This window comes from Archocentrus centrarchus, chromosome 10, assembly GCF_007364275.1.
Source record: "Archocentrus centrarchus isolate MPI-CPG fArcCen1 chromosome 10, fArcCen1, whole genome shotgun sequence".
Taxonomy (NCBI): Eukaryota; Metazoa; Chordata; class Actinopteri; order Cichliformes; family Cichlidae; genus Archocentrus; species Archocentrus centrarchus.
The window spans coordinates 30,090,647-30,104,443 of NC_044355.1; the positions used below are offsets into that span (position 1 = coordinate 30,090,647).

Here is a 13,797-nt window from a genome sequence, read left to right on the forward strand (position 1 = left end):
ACCCAACACACACTCTTATGTAAGCGAAGGAAGCAAAGGCCTTTCTTGGTGAGGAATGGAAAAAGGCTTTATTTATATCCACAATGGAATGCCAGAAAGATAAAGCATGATCTTCACAAGTGCATTCTTCGAGTTTAAATTTTTAATTAGGCCAAACCGTGCTTGTTCACTTAAAACCATCAAATTACTCATACTTTACCCAACAGGGAAATCTGTGTGTATTCAGCAACAGGTGCTTTTGGAGTTCTTTTTAAGAATCTGGGCTCTAACACTCTTCAGCTGTTCAAAAATTGATATTTAATCATTTTTGTTTAAATTATCTGTCTGATATTGCGCATTCTTCAACTTTTAAACCTCAGTTTTAATCGGTATGTCTTTAAACTCTTGAGTGATTGCTATTTTCAAAGGTGTTATAGTGAGTGCAATCACATAACTGCACTTAATAGAACAATAAACAAGCTCTCCATTTCAAGATAAATATCACAAAGTTATTCACATCAAAACAAAAAAGTTACCAGTTTGAAATACTTTTTGACAGAGACCACCAGGTCCACAGATCTCAAACTCAGTGGGAGAGAGTTGCAGAGTGTGGAGGTCACTGTAAAAAAAAAAAAGCTCTGTCTCTTTTAGTTTTCAGCCTTGGATGCTGCATAGCCAGCAGGCCACAATCACATTACCTCAGGGACCTGCTGAGGACGTATTAATCTTGTATTTACTGGCCCAACAACTGTCGCCAAACAAGAATTAATGTCAAAACACTACAGTTTCCATTAACATTTAAGGAGTCACTGCAATGCTATATGACATCATCAGGCTGTTGCATTGACTGGAGGAACCATCTTAAAAATTGAACTTTTTTTTAAAAGCTATCCACGTTTTACACATATAAATTGCAAATTGATTCCAAGTGAGCACTGTACAAAATCCAGTCAGCTGTAGTCCAGCACATATCATGGCTACAGAGCAGCTGTATTTGCAGGCTGTGCCCTTCTCCGTACAAATCAGAAGACCCCGAGTTCATCTCCTCATCAGGGAGATGTTTTGAGGAAAAGGGTTCAGTCAGAGCTACTCGTGGGGATGATCGTCAGATGTTTATTCACCGTGTGGACTTTTCCTTCTTTCCTTCCTCCTGCTGGGTTATTGGTGTGAGTCTAGGAGACTAAACCACACCATCCCACACATCACACCCCCTCTTACTGCACACTAGCCACAATCACCATATGGATGTGTATTCCTGGACTAATACTCCTGTTCAATAAATGAGTGAACAACAACTACTTGCTTGGAAGTAGAAGAATTTCAGATTGAGCCCTCAGTTCTTGTTGAGATTGTGGACACACTAGTCAGCACCTTCTTATCCTTTAGTTATTGCCACGGACGTCAAGTCTTTCTGTCTTAAAGTGACATCCTCCATTACAAGTACTATGGTGGCCTTTCAGCTGCACTTCACTGTGTTCATATACAAGAAAAAGGCACAAAAAAATACAGGTTTTCATTTTACAGACACTGGACTCTGTACCATATTGTAATTTATCAGTCATGTCAAAATTTTAAACCTTCTCTCCAACCAGCTTAATCATTCGTGTGTTGATGTTTACTGCCGATGGAAAATGTCCTTAGAAAAAAATGTGTGTGTTACCGCACTGATTTCAGTATGATACACACTGTTATGTCTTTGTGGATGTAACAATAGGCACTGGGTTCATTAAGTAAAAGAAAACTCTCCTCACTGTCAAGCTGTAGGCAAACAAAACAATGTGTTGTCAGTTTTGGGCTTGAATGTAATTAATCACCACTTAATCGCCACTTATTAACCACAGTTAAATGGTCCCAAGTGTATGGTTTTGAAGATTTTCCACACCCAGTGCAAATACATTTTAGCACGATTGCAGAATACAGGGATATAATATTAATGATTTTTCTTCAGAACAAGTTAAGTCCCAGCAGAAACCTCTGCAACTGCAGAAGCAGTAAGTAAATAAATCAGAAGTTTCTTGAAAGCCACTGAGGTTGGCTTCAAAAGTGAATCAATCCTCAAAAACCCCTGTTTTATAATGCAGAGTTTTACAGCTTTAAAAATGCTTTTGACCTCTATGGGTCATTTTCCCCTTCATAACAAATGTACAGTGGGTGTGGGTGTGGGTGTGAGTATTTTTTTTTTATAACTCACCCAATTATCTGACAAATAATATGGCCCACTGTGTGATCTGGCTTTGGTGACACGCAACCCTTTAAATGGAATTTTTCACATATCCAAACTGAAATTGAGAAGCAAAAATGCATGTAAGAGACATGATGTGAAGACTGAAATCTTCTTTATGTTTGGCTTTCATGTGGCTAAAACACAACCTAACCCAGAGTGGTTGGCTGGTGGCTTAGCGGAGATTAAGCCCCAGGTTACTTGTTGAACATTAGATGTGAAGAAAAACCAACAAATAGAAACAGTAAGACTCTATAACCCGGTCAGGGAAAAAATAGTGGATTTTTTTTTCTTGAGTTTAATAAAACAGTAGAGCGTAAATAACCACCTTATAAGAACAAGTCAGGGAAAGCGATAAAGTGATGTTATTGAACAGTTTCCAACAACTGACCTCAGCTCCATCAAATTAGACACTGCAAAAATGAAGCACAACAGGGTTCCATCCATTTTTATCACGTTATTATCAGGTGGCTTCTACACTGAATGTGCAGAGCTCTGCAACCTTCCGAAAAATTGGCAGAAGGTTGTGTTTTAATAATGGATAAAGCCTGCTCCTGCTGCAGATACCTCCGGGGCACAAGGGTTAGAATTTATTTTGCAGACACTCTTAAAAGCAATTTGTAATTGTGTTTTGCTTTGTGCACGTGCTCATCAACCTGCTGTCATAGCAAGTGTTGAACTTGGCATGACTAGGTAATTAATGTTTATATATAGCGAGGAAGCTATGTTTTTCAAGAGGCACAGGGAGGTTATATTATCAAACTTCTATCAAATGAAAACGTATAAGTAGCCAGACTTAGTAGTAAACCTGCAGAGAATTATCAGAGCTTTATAGAGGATTTCAGCCCATTGTTTAGTTGTCTGCTACAGAGGTTTGCTGTTCTCTTTCTCTCTTATTGCACGCAGCATCATTTCACATATGGGAGGATGCTGCTTTGAGTACAGACTTACTGCACACAACCTATCAACTAAATATACATATCCGTCAGACTGCCCCAGGGCAGCTGTGGCTACATTAGTAGCTTACCACCACCAGGTACGATTGAGGTGTGAATGAATAGTGAATGAAATTGTAAAGCGTCTTTGAGTGTCTACTAATGCATTATTATTATATACATATGTCAGTGTTGTTTAGATCCAGAAACTAGTTTCTGAGGGTCCCAACTTGCCAAAAAAGATACAGCACACCAAGTTTAATATTAGCATAAGAGACTAAAAAACACACATATATGCATATTTCACACTTGGTCCCCTCACTTTAAGGAGAGGGAGGTATCATCATCCCTTCACTCCCTAATCTGTACAGGCTATCATCCCTTAGGTAAAAATCACAAAATATATATCTAGATGACAGTGAAAGTAGTGTGTTTCTATCGTAGGCATATGATATGATGCATATATACAAAAAAAATGGATGTAGCCACCCTAATAGTTAGACTAATAAAATAGAATTTTACTCAACAAAACTGTAGCACAAACTTCTAATTCTGTTAGAATGCTCCAAATAGAATCAAAAACATAAAGAGTGATTTACACAAAGCTTTGAATGAATACCTTCACCCTGTGCACCCTCTATCCATCCCTCCACTCATTTTTTCTGTCTGTTTCTTTGTGCAAATCATAGTCTTAAAAGGGAGGAAAGTGCCCAGAGGAGAGGGGTTGAAGCAGGGATATTATAATCTTGCCTCTGGTGCTGCATCTCTGGGAAGCAGCCTGCTTGATTATGCCAGCAATGCACCTGCTCTTAACCTCATTTCCTTGAACATCTGTCAGAGGTTATTAAGTTAACTACACAATCATGTGCGATTATGGCCCCCTTTACACCTGGCAGCACAGTCCCACTGCAGATAAAAGATACGCTTCTTGTTTGAAGAATATTGTCACTGTGTCCGGGCTTTTGAAGCCAGTTATGAATAACTCAGAAAGACTGAGATGAGAGCAAATCTTGGTGCTGTCGCTGGGATTAAAGTGGTTCTCTTGATAACCCAAATATTCTAACAGGGTTTCTTAGTCATACTGAACATTGTTCTAAATGGAGTTTTCTTGTAGTAGTACCAGAATACCTGCTATCACCTGCCTTTCCTTTTGATGTTGGACCTTGTAGGGATGGGCTTACTATCAAACATCCAGATGTACACAGCAAATTTCTGGAGTGAAAATTTTGATAGTTACGCAAAAAACAGTGAAAGTGTTAAATTTGTGGAGTTTATTCGTGGACTCTAACTCTTGTTTGGGTTGAGGTATATTAAGTGTCAGGGTAATATTTTGGAGTTCATTCAGAGGGTGTTCAGGAGTGTGAATCAACCCCTCCCCTGGAGTTTATGTTTAACCGTCACTTGCACAACAAAGAGAAACTGGGCTTCGAAGTGAGGTAAGATTTTTGGTCAGTTTTTGGTTTCTTTCTTTACCCTATTATAAAATGTTAGGTAGGTACTGAATTTTTGTAGATGTCGGTATGCTTGTTTTTAAGTTAATGAAAACCAGCATTATTACAAGTATGCTGCATTTGGTCTTTGACTGCTGTTAATACGTTTAGAGAAATTCATTTTCCCTCCAGATTAGTGTGCATACCGATACTGAAGACAGGAGTCTCACTGGCTAAAGGAGTGTTAATGAGGTAAGAGTAATGCTAATGTTATAGTGATGAGCTAATGCTACAGTTAAATAAAATAACTCTGGATTATGATTTTATTTAGCAAGTTTTTTTTTTTTTTGATATAGCAGAGGAGAGTCAGGTTCATGAAGCTGCTGCTCCAGAGCTCAGTGAAGTCTTGGCAGCAGTGTTTGGCATCAGAGTAAGTAACCGCTAACCTACATTAGCTAACAATCCAATAGCAATTTCACAGTGATTCATGAAACAACTAAACATTGTTATTCTTGATCCTTTTAATGTTAGATGACCAAGACATTGATAAAGGTACAACTAGGGGCAAAGAAGAAATATGTGAAATTAGAGGATGTTTGCTTCTCTGATTTCGTTAGTGCTGGTAAGGTCTCAGTTTTGCGTAAAGCTATGGAATAGCAAGTAAGAGTACTTTGTACATAAAGTGTTGGTTGTCTTGCTACAGTCCAGGAGAAGTTTCTCATACCAGAGGACACAATACTGAAAGTCACAGATGACCACAGTGTAGAAGTGGATGACGATGTCTTTCCAGAACTTGCAGCCAGAGAAATCTGTTTTGTCATCTATACTGATGATGGTAGGGCATTAAATCATTTCTAAGTTTGCAATAAAAAAATATGGTATTTGCATTTTAACCCAGAGACAGCTGGCTGGGTTGTTATTCTGGGTATGTATTTCAGAACTTCCACTAGCTGAATCCTCCTCAAACTCTGCTGACTGCTCAGACAAGACAGAATATGTGACTCTTGGTAAGTAGTGCAGTATAAGGTGATCATGTTTTTTTCTTCAACCCAGTACTGCAGCCATGGTAGATTTATGGTATCTGTTCTAAGCCTTTGTGTGCATTACTCTGTTTTGTGATTTTCAGATCTATCTGATGTGCAACAAGGGGGTGAAATATCATCTTCTCCAAGTCTGACAGATACTGCATCTGTCTCAAGTGGTCTTAGCAGCGACACAAGTGATCTGGGATGTAAAAGGAGTGAATCTTTGGACAGCAACTATGCAAGAAATGTAATTATAAATTTCAGTATATACATAAAATGCTTACATGACAAATGCATTTTGCAAATAATAATACTTATAGTTAAAATGAAAAATAAGTTATCTAAAAATTTTGAAATTTAATTTGTATTTTTTTCCATTCATAATTTATGTTTTTTTAGACTGTGGAGCAAATTCTGACCTCAAAGCCAGCAGGAATGACTGTGATTAAAGAGTATGAAGAAACTGGGAGTTTGAAAGATTCCACCAGGCGATTAATGGTGAACATCATTGTCGCACACATGCGTGAAAAAGAAGGGTAAGAACACAGAAAAAGACATGACTTTCTAAATTTTTAAAGGACACACTAACCCTTAATAATGATGTTTGTTTTGCTCTTTTTTTCCTTCTGTAGGAGTCGTGTTAGTAAAGCAACAAAGGAGTTTCATGCACTCGGGATTGTGTCACGGTTTCCAGCTTTGAAGGACCCATACTCAAACAAGGGATATGTAAGTTTGCACAGCTTTTCATGTGTAAAATAATGATTTTGTGCACAAGCACTAAAAGTATAACAGATGTGCATGACATTTTTTTTTTAAACACACAATGTTTTTTTTTCTCTTTTAACTAGGAACACTTTTACGACATACAGAGCAACAAAGGCTTTCTTGAGTGGCGTTTAAAGACTGTGCAACGTCAGTCCAGAACAGCCTCTTCATCCCTCAAGAAAGTGGTGCTTAAAGGAGGTCCCACATCCTCAAGACCCACTGTAGTTACCACAGGGGACCAGCAAACAGGAGATGACTGTATGGAAGCCATATCTCTTCTCAACCACACAACAGACCGTGACTTAGTCTTCCACAAGATGAGAGATACCTTCCAATACCGTCAGCAAATACTGCACAATCCACAGCACTCAGCCGATGTACTACAAATCTTTCCTCGCTTCTTGGATATTAGACTGGTAAGCATTAAAAATTAATTTGTAAAAGTTGTATTAAAATGTTATTAGATGGCTAAATTAGTTTTCCTTCCCTTTTTAATTAGATTTTGCAAGACTTTTCACTAATGTTTGGAGAAGAGACTGCATCAAGGTTCCTGCGAAAATGGAACACCAGTTTTAAAGACAAGATCACCCAGGAGGCCAAAAACCTAAAGGAGACTTCACTTCTAAAGCGACATCTGAGATCTGCTCTGAATGAAGGATCTGATACCACTGATGATCCAGGTACATCAAATGTTGTGGAGCAGAGTATCGTGTTGGACTGTTTGTTTGTGCAGGCACCCAAGAAAACTCACCACTTTTTAGCAAAATAGCTTCAATCATTTTGCACAATGATCAAGTTGTTTTTGCTTTGATTGAGCATGAAACTTTTTTTCATGACCATTTTCATGTTTATCAAGTGAGTGAATGCATACCTAGGAAGATACTGGTTATAGAAAGGGAGCAGTTAAGACATTTTAAGTGTTTTGATGCCCAAATGTCATATGGGTGTGATTCCCAATTTTATGTTGTATCAGGAAATTGTATTATTTGAATGGCATTCATGTGAAGTTGTTCTTTCCTGATTTTATGCACTTCAGCAGGACTAAATGGAAAAGTTTACCTTAGCACAATATTGCACTAGATAGACATTGCTGTTATGTTTTTATTTTCTGACAATCTAATGCAGCATTTATGTTATTGACTTTATACACCTTAAATTTCCCTGTTGTGAGCTTGAAGATGTTTGAATGTAAATAATTTGTTTTGAATAAAAATATCAAAACAGTGCATTGTGCAGCACAAATTTTTACATAAAAATATGACTAATATAAAATTGTTAACTGTAAAAAAGGGTTGAATGAAATCTATTTTGTGTTCCTCCTAACACTGGCAGTGAGTAAATATTCAAATTAACTCAGTTTTAGTGTTGCATATACTCTATATTGGTGTAGAACTTTAACACCTGAGGAGTAAAATTTTAACTCAGAAAAAGGGGTTCAAGATCAACTCCAAAATAATAGTTATTTTTACTCATCTCTGGAGTCTATGTAATGGTCACACATGTACACTAAAATTGAGTTGTTTTTGACTCACAGGGAGTTTATTCCAAAAGGCAAAATTTGCTGTGTACGGTATACACTTTTATAAATATGGGTACAGCAAAAGTCAGTAGATTAATTTTGCCAAAGCTGAAGAAAAACTCAAAGAAAAAAAAAGAGGGAGGAAGAGAAAGAGGGAGGAAAAATTTTTAAAAAAATCTGGGAATCTCCAACTCAAATATGACAATCAAAAACTGAATATAATAACTAAGGACACAACTCTGCACCAGACTGTACGATATTTCATTTGGGCCCCTGGCAATACGTTGACTGTGACCTTGTTGCCACCGTTGCCTGACTGACTTGAGACAAGCTGCAACTCCTGCCATCTAAATTTAGTAGTTCCTCCCACTCCAGTAAATACCAATTAAATGACAATATAAATAACCCATAACACTGCTTAATTTATTGTTCAAAAGACAATTATAACTGATGTCAGACTGTTTAATATCATCACATCCTTCAGCATGAACCAAATCTTCCCCTGCTTCAGTCAGCATATTCCTACAGCAACTTGACCATGAAAGGTGTCCAAAATCACGACCCTACGAGCTTCGAGTGTCCCTTTGTGTTTCTGTCAGATCTGCCCCTTGCTCTTCAGGTCCAGTTTTAAACCACCAAGATGCCGACAGCATAAATGTTCAATGCAGGGCTTTAACACTGGTTTTCTCTACCCAGTGGGTGACATCATGATGACTACATACAAGATTGAGATTGACATTTGACTCAACCTGAGAATTTCTTAAAATGTGACCTTAGAGGAAAAAGGATGAAGAGTAACTTGCTTTACTGAATGTATTTATTTCAACTTTGCAGTTCTGCCAAACTATCATAAATATTTAATAGCATAACCAGGATGCATACAATGTCTTCATTACCAAATGCAACACTTTCATTTGCTGCTGTTGGCCCCAGGATACATTTGAAAAAAAAAAAAATCATTTGCTTATAAATTAATTAGGAATCTGGAATCTTCAATTCTTTTCACTACAGCAATTTAAAAAAAAAAAAAAAAACACTTGGGCCCACTTGGGTTTATGCTACATGATAATGCAGCACTGCTGGCATCACGCATCTGTTAAAGTGATGGCTGGCTTTTTGTCATTTGTGCTTAGGAGCATTAAGAGAAATGACACCAAGCAGTTTCATTCAGACATGAGCGCACAGAGAGCAGCAGCTGTGATTTTGAAATGTTTTAATGGCGAGGAACAAAAGAGCTCTCTTCTCTCTCAGGCTACACCACTGATGGATTTGAAAACTTGTTTTGCTGTTACATATCTTAAATATTCAGTGTGAGTGAGAGGGACACTTGCCTTCATCTTTCACATTAATCTGCTACTAAATTATTTTGCTGCATGTGTTATAATATCCCACACTGAGTGAGTACTGAATGACAAGCCATTGAATAAAGGCTTTCATCTTAGCTCTATAAACTCGCAGCCTGTAGCATCGGCAGTAAAAGCAACCTTGATGAGATGTATGAGACTTGTGCTTTAACCCTCTGAGGTCCTAATCCTAAACCCACAGACAGGCAAAATTAACTTAAAAAAAAAAAAGAGATAGGGTTGGGTGTGTGTCACTTGGAATAATTATTTTCCTTGTTTCATTGATTGCCAAGAACAACTGAATAACAACAAAAATTACATATTCTGATTGATATTCTGATTGTATCTTCTGCAGTAATTAGTCCCAGCTGTGTTCCCGCCTGTTTCAGTGTTACTTCGTGTGTATATATTGTCTGAACCTTCTATTATTTGTTGTGTCCTCTCTTATGCTCTGTGCTCTCTCATCCTTTCATCCATGTGTTCTCCTGGTCCTAGTTTTCAGTTAGTTTAGCTCCTAGCCTGCTCCATGATTATCTTGTTCAATCTGTGAGTTACCAGTAAATAAAGCTTACTTTCTGAGTACAAGTCCTGTCTCCAGAGTCCTACATTGGGGTCCTAATCCTGTCTCTCACAGAAAATATCAGAAGTTCATGTCAAAGTAGAAGCATGCAAACTTAACAACTGGCCTGGATGGGGTGACAGAGTCTAATGTTTACATATATAGACTTGTGGGTTAGAAAACTTTCTCAAATACTCTGCCAAAGTGGCATTCTGAGGTGCTTGAACTTTACATTATGTTACGCTGTAGTTTTTTCATACAGTGCCATTCACAGTAGCAATTATACAGAGAAACTACAAACCCAACTGCAAAAAGTTGGGACACTGTGTAAAATGTAAATAAAAACAGAATGCAATGAATTGCAAACCCCCTAAACCCATATTTTATTCACAATAGAACACAGAAAACATACCAAATGTTTAAACAGAAAATGTACCAGAAAAATATTACCTTTTTTAAAACTGATGACAGCAACACAGCTCAAAAATAATTTGGGACAAGGCCATGTTTATCACTGTAGCATCCCCTCTTCTTCAGTTTGTAAACATCTAGGAACTGAAGAGACCACTTTCTGGACTTTTGGGAAAGGAATGTTGCCCCAATAGTATTCTAGATGCTCAACAGTCCTGACTCTTCTTTGTCGTATTGTTTTTTTATTTTCTAATGCATCAAATGTTTTCAGCTGGAGCAAGGTCTGGACTTCAGACAGGCCAGTTTAGCATACAGACCATTCTACTAAGAAGCTGTGCTGTTGTAATAGAAGTAATATACAGTTTATAGTGACTTGTAGAAATTTGCAAGGCCTCCTTAAAAAAATATCTAGATGGGAGCATATGTTGCTCTTAAACCTGTATATACCTGTAAATACACCCCATACTCCTGAAACACCTCCCACAGGATACCCTGAGGGATTTGGTTCAATGCCTTCTCCATATACACAAAAACAAATGTATACAGTTTGGACATGCTCCAACGCAAACTCAAATATTTAATCCTCGAGGGGATAAAGAGCAAGTCCAGCATTCCATGGGCAAAATCAAATTGTTCCTCCTGAATCTGAGATTCAACTACTGGGCGGACTCTCCTATCCAGTACCCCGGCGTCAACCGTCCCAGGGAGGCTGAGGAGAGTGATCAACCTTTAAGTGGAGCACATGCTCTGGTCCCCCTTCTTAAAGATAGGAACCACCACCCCAGTCTGTCAATGCAGAGGCAACAATCTCCACGCAATGTTGCAGAGGGTAACCAAGACAGTCCTACAATATCCAGGGCCATTAAGAACTCAGGGTAAATCTCACCACTCCATCGGTGCTGCAACCAAGGAGTTGTTTAACTGCCTCAATGTCTCTAGTCTCTCTGTCCTGCCTCTCACCAAAGGCAACTCCAGATTGCTACAGAGTCCAGTCCCTCTCCAGGAGACTGGCTCTGGATCCTAAGGGATGTGTTGAGGTGAGCCCAATTATATCGAGCGAGTATCTCTCAACCTCACACACCAACTCAGTCTCCTTCCCCACCAAAGAGGTGATGTTTCACATTATAGTAACAAGCCTACGTATCAGACTACCAGGGCCCCTGATTGCCACCTGACACACACTGCACCCAACCCCTATGACCCAGTTCACCCTATTGTGCTGTGCCCAGCTGGGCCCTGTGGGCTAAGCCCCCAGATCATCTCCCTAGAACTCCCTCCCCAATCCTTGAGAGGACCAGGGATGGGGCCCCAGTAATCCTGTGACCCAAGACCAATTTTCCCTTGGGAGAGCCTACCAGGGACAAAAACCCCCAACAATGTAGCCCCTGGGGTCACTGGGATATACAAACCCCACTGGGATATACAACCATGATGAAGTGGTGATCCACAGAGGGGATTGTGGACATTCAGTATTGATTTTTGGCCTTGTACCTTGCACACAGTGATTTCTCCAAATTTCATAGAATCTCTGGATGACATTAAGCATGGCATCCCTCCCACTTTAGATGGAGCAGCTCTCACTTCCAGAAATCTGATTAAACAAATTTATTAAACACCCCAAAATGTAACTATCCAGAGTTGAGACCAGGAAGCAGAGTTGCCGTCTCTCTGCACTTTCTCTCCTCCTGTTATCCCCCCAAACCCCATCTCCATAGAGACTGTGTCTACTCCCAGAACATCAAAACACAAACCAGAAATTAGCAAAAAAAATGTTAAATTGAAAAATTCACAAAGAAACAACAGAGAAGTATGAAATTCTAACTTCACTAAAGAGTAAATCAGTTAAATTTGGGCTATAAATCATTGTGTCTCACCTTTCAAAGCCACAGGTACTATACACCAATCAATCATGTCATGGCCTAACCAATTAAATACCCGTCTCTGACTAGTCTGAATTATCAAAACTCTCCACATGCCACTTCCCATTGCCCGTAAATGCCTCCATGTCCCTCGAACCAATCAGAATGTAAGATCGCATCATGTGACTTCAAGCATTTTCTGGCTGGTGATTAGATTGTAAACACAGCTGAAGGTGAGTCTAACCTTGTTTTGTGTAGAAAAAAATGTTTGGTGAACAAACTTGTCTAACTAAGGCAGGGATATTCATTGCGCGGCTCCCGAGCCACATGCAGCTCGCCATGCTTTATTGGTGGCTCTCACACAGCCAATACATGTTGAAAACATGCTGCAGAAACATATAATGCGCTCTACATTCTAAGCACTTGCATTCTATTTCTCATTTTGCCTCAATTAAAGTTGGTTCCAAATGGGGGATACTGTGGAAACTGGCAACACAGGCATTGTTTCCAAGGAAACAGTGGGAAACAGTGGCGCACTCTGCAGGCACACCGAGACAGCAGAGCACGCTACACGCAGCAGCGGTTCTATTAGCTAGCTAGAGCAATATATTCAGCTCACAAAATGGAGCGATTTATAATCAAACACAGACAAAAAACGTGAAAAATAGTGAGGTTCAGGAATTTGAAGAAGAAAACAAAAATCCACATGATGATATTGGAGAGGGGACAAGCACATCAGTATTGGGTGTTTTGAGTAAAAAACGAAAGGTACGATGCATCCAAGAGGAGCACAGAAAGTTTCAAGAGAAATGGATGTAAGAATTCTTATTTGTTCTTCACGGCACAAATCGTCTTTGCTTAATATGCAATCAGACCCGCTCAGGCTTCAAACGAAGCAACTTGGAGCGCCATTTCAAAACTGCACATCCAAAATTTAATGAAAATTATCCACCTAGCGGTGAGCTCAGAAAGAGAAAAATTGCACAGCTCATTGCTTCACTTTCGGAGCAACAAAGTCTCATCAGCAGAATAACCTCTACAGCAGAATGTTTAACAGAGGCATCTTTTGAGATCGCATGGATTTTGGCGCGGGCAAAAAACCTTTCTCAGACTCAGAAATAGTAAAAGACTTTGACAACAAGGATTCAATTCTCAAACAAATAAAGGGGATACAGTTGTCTGATTCAACAATAATGAGGCGGATGGAAGATATTGGAAAGGACATCAGTGACCAGCTATTGACTGATCTGCGTGGAGCTCCATGTTTCAGCAGAGCAGTGGATGAAAGCACAGATGTTGCTCAGCTGTGTGTTTGAGTAAGGTTCCCAAAAGAAGACTCTTTTCGAGAAGAATTACTGTGCTTACTACCACTCCATGGCCAAACAAGAGGTGAGGATATTCTGAATGCACTTTTGGTGTTTTTTGAGGAAAATCGTCTCATTTGGTCCAAACTTGCAAGTGTGTGTACTGATGGTGCCCCAAGCATGCGAGACAAGGAGAAGGGTCTTGTTGGCCTCATGAAAAAAAGAGATGAAATACCGAATTTCATCAGTTTCTATTGCATCATTCATCAAGAGTCCCTTGTATCAAAGCTCAGAAACAACAAATTTCAGAATGTGATGCAAACTGTTGTGCATGTGGTAAATTATATCGTTTCCAGAGCACTAAACCACAGACAGTTCAGACAGTTAATTGAAGACTATGACACAGAATACAGCGATCTAGTGATGCACAGTGAAGTAAGATGGCTG

The 13,797-nt window shown here is 39.1% G+C and overlaps 1 protein-coding gene and 1 long non-coding RNA gene across 2 annotated transcripts; both read left to right on the forward strand.

Annotated features, from left to right (window-relative positions):
* The first annotated feature begins 4,535 nt into the window (after positions 1-4,535).
* LOC115786458 (uncharacterized) lies at positions 4,536-5,707 on the forward strand. Its single transcript, XR_004020424.1, has 7 exons — positions 4,536-4,571; positions 4,758-4,817; positions 4,925-4,995; positions 5,097-5,187; positions 5,269-5,400; positions 5,504-5,572; positions 5,692-5,707. It is a non-coding gene; the product is annotated as an uncharacterized LOC115786458 (long non-coding RNA).
* A 66-nt stretch (positions 5,708-5,773) lies between these two features.
* LOC115786549 (uncharacterized) lies at positions 5,774-11,510 on the forward strand. The gene is made up of 8 exons (XM_030738738.1): positions 5,774-5,837; positions 5,990-6,126; positions 6,223-6,316; positions 6,439-6,771; positions 6,855-7,035; positions 10,954-11,062; positions 11,153-11,224; positions 11,417-11,510. Exons 2-8 carry the CDS (start codon positions 6,026-6,028, stop codon positions 11,508-11,510), a joined length of 984 nt encoding a protein of 327 aa, XP_030594598.1. The 5' UTR covers positions 5,774-5,837; positions 5,990-6,025.
* The last annotated feature ends 2,287 nt before the right edge of the window (positions 11,511-13,797 follow it).

Coding starts and splice junctions, on each gene's coding strand:
- LOC115786549 (XM_030738738.1), top strand. CDS start 6,026: ATGACTGTGATTAAAGAGTATGAAGAAACTGGGAGTTTGAAAGATTCC. Junction 6,127..6,222: donor CACATGCGTGAAAAAGAAGG/GTAAGAACACAG, acceptor TTCCTTCTGTAG/GAGTCGTGTTAGTAAAGCAA. Junction 6,317..6,438: donor CATACTCAAACAAGGGATAT/GTAAGTTTGCAC, acceptor TCTTTTAACTAG/GAACACTTTTACGACATACA.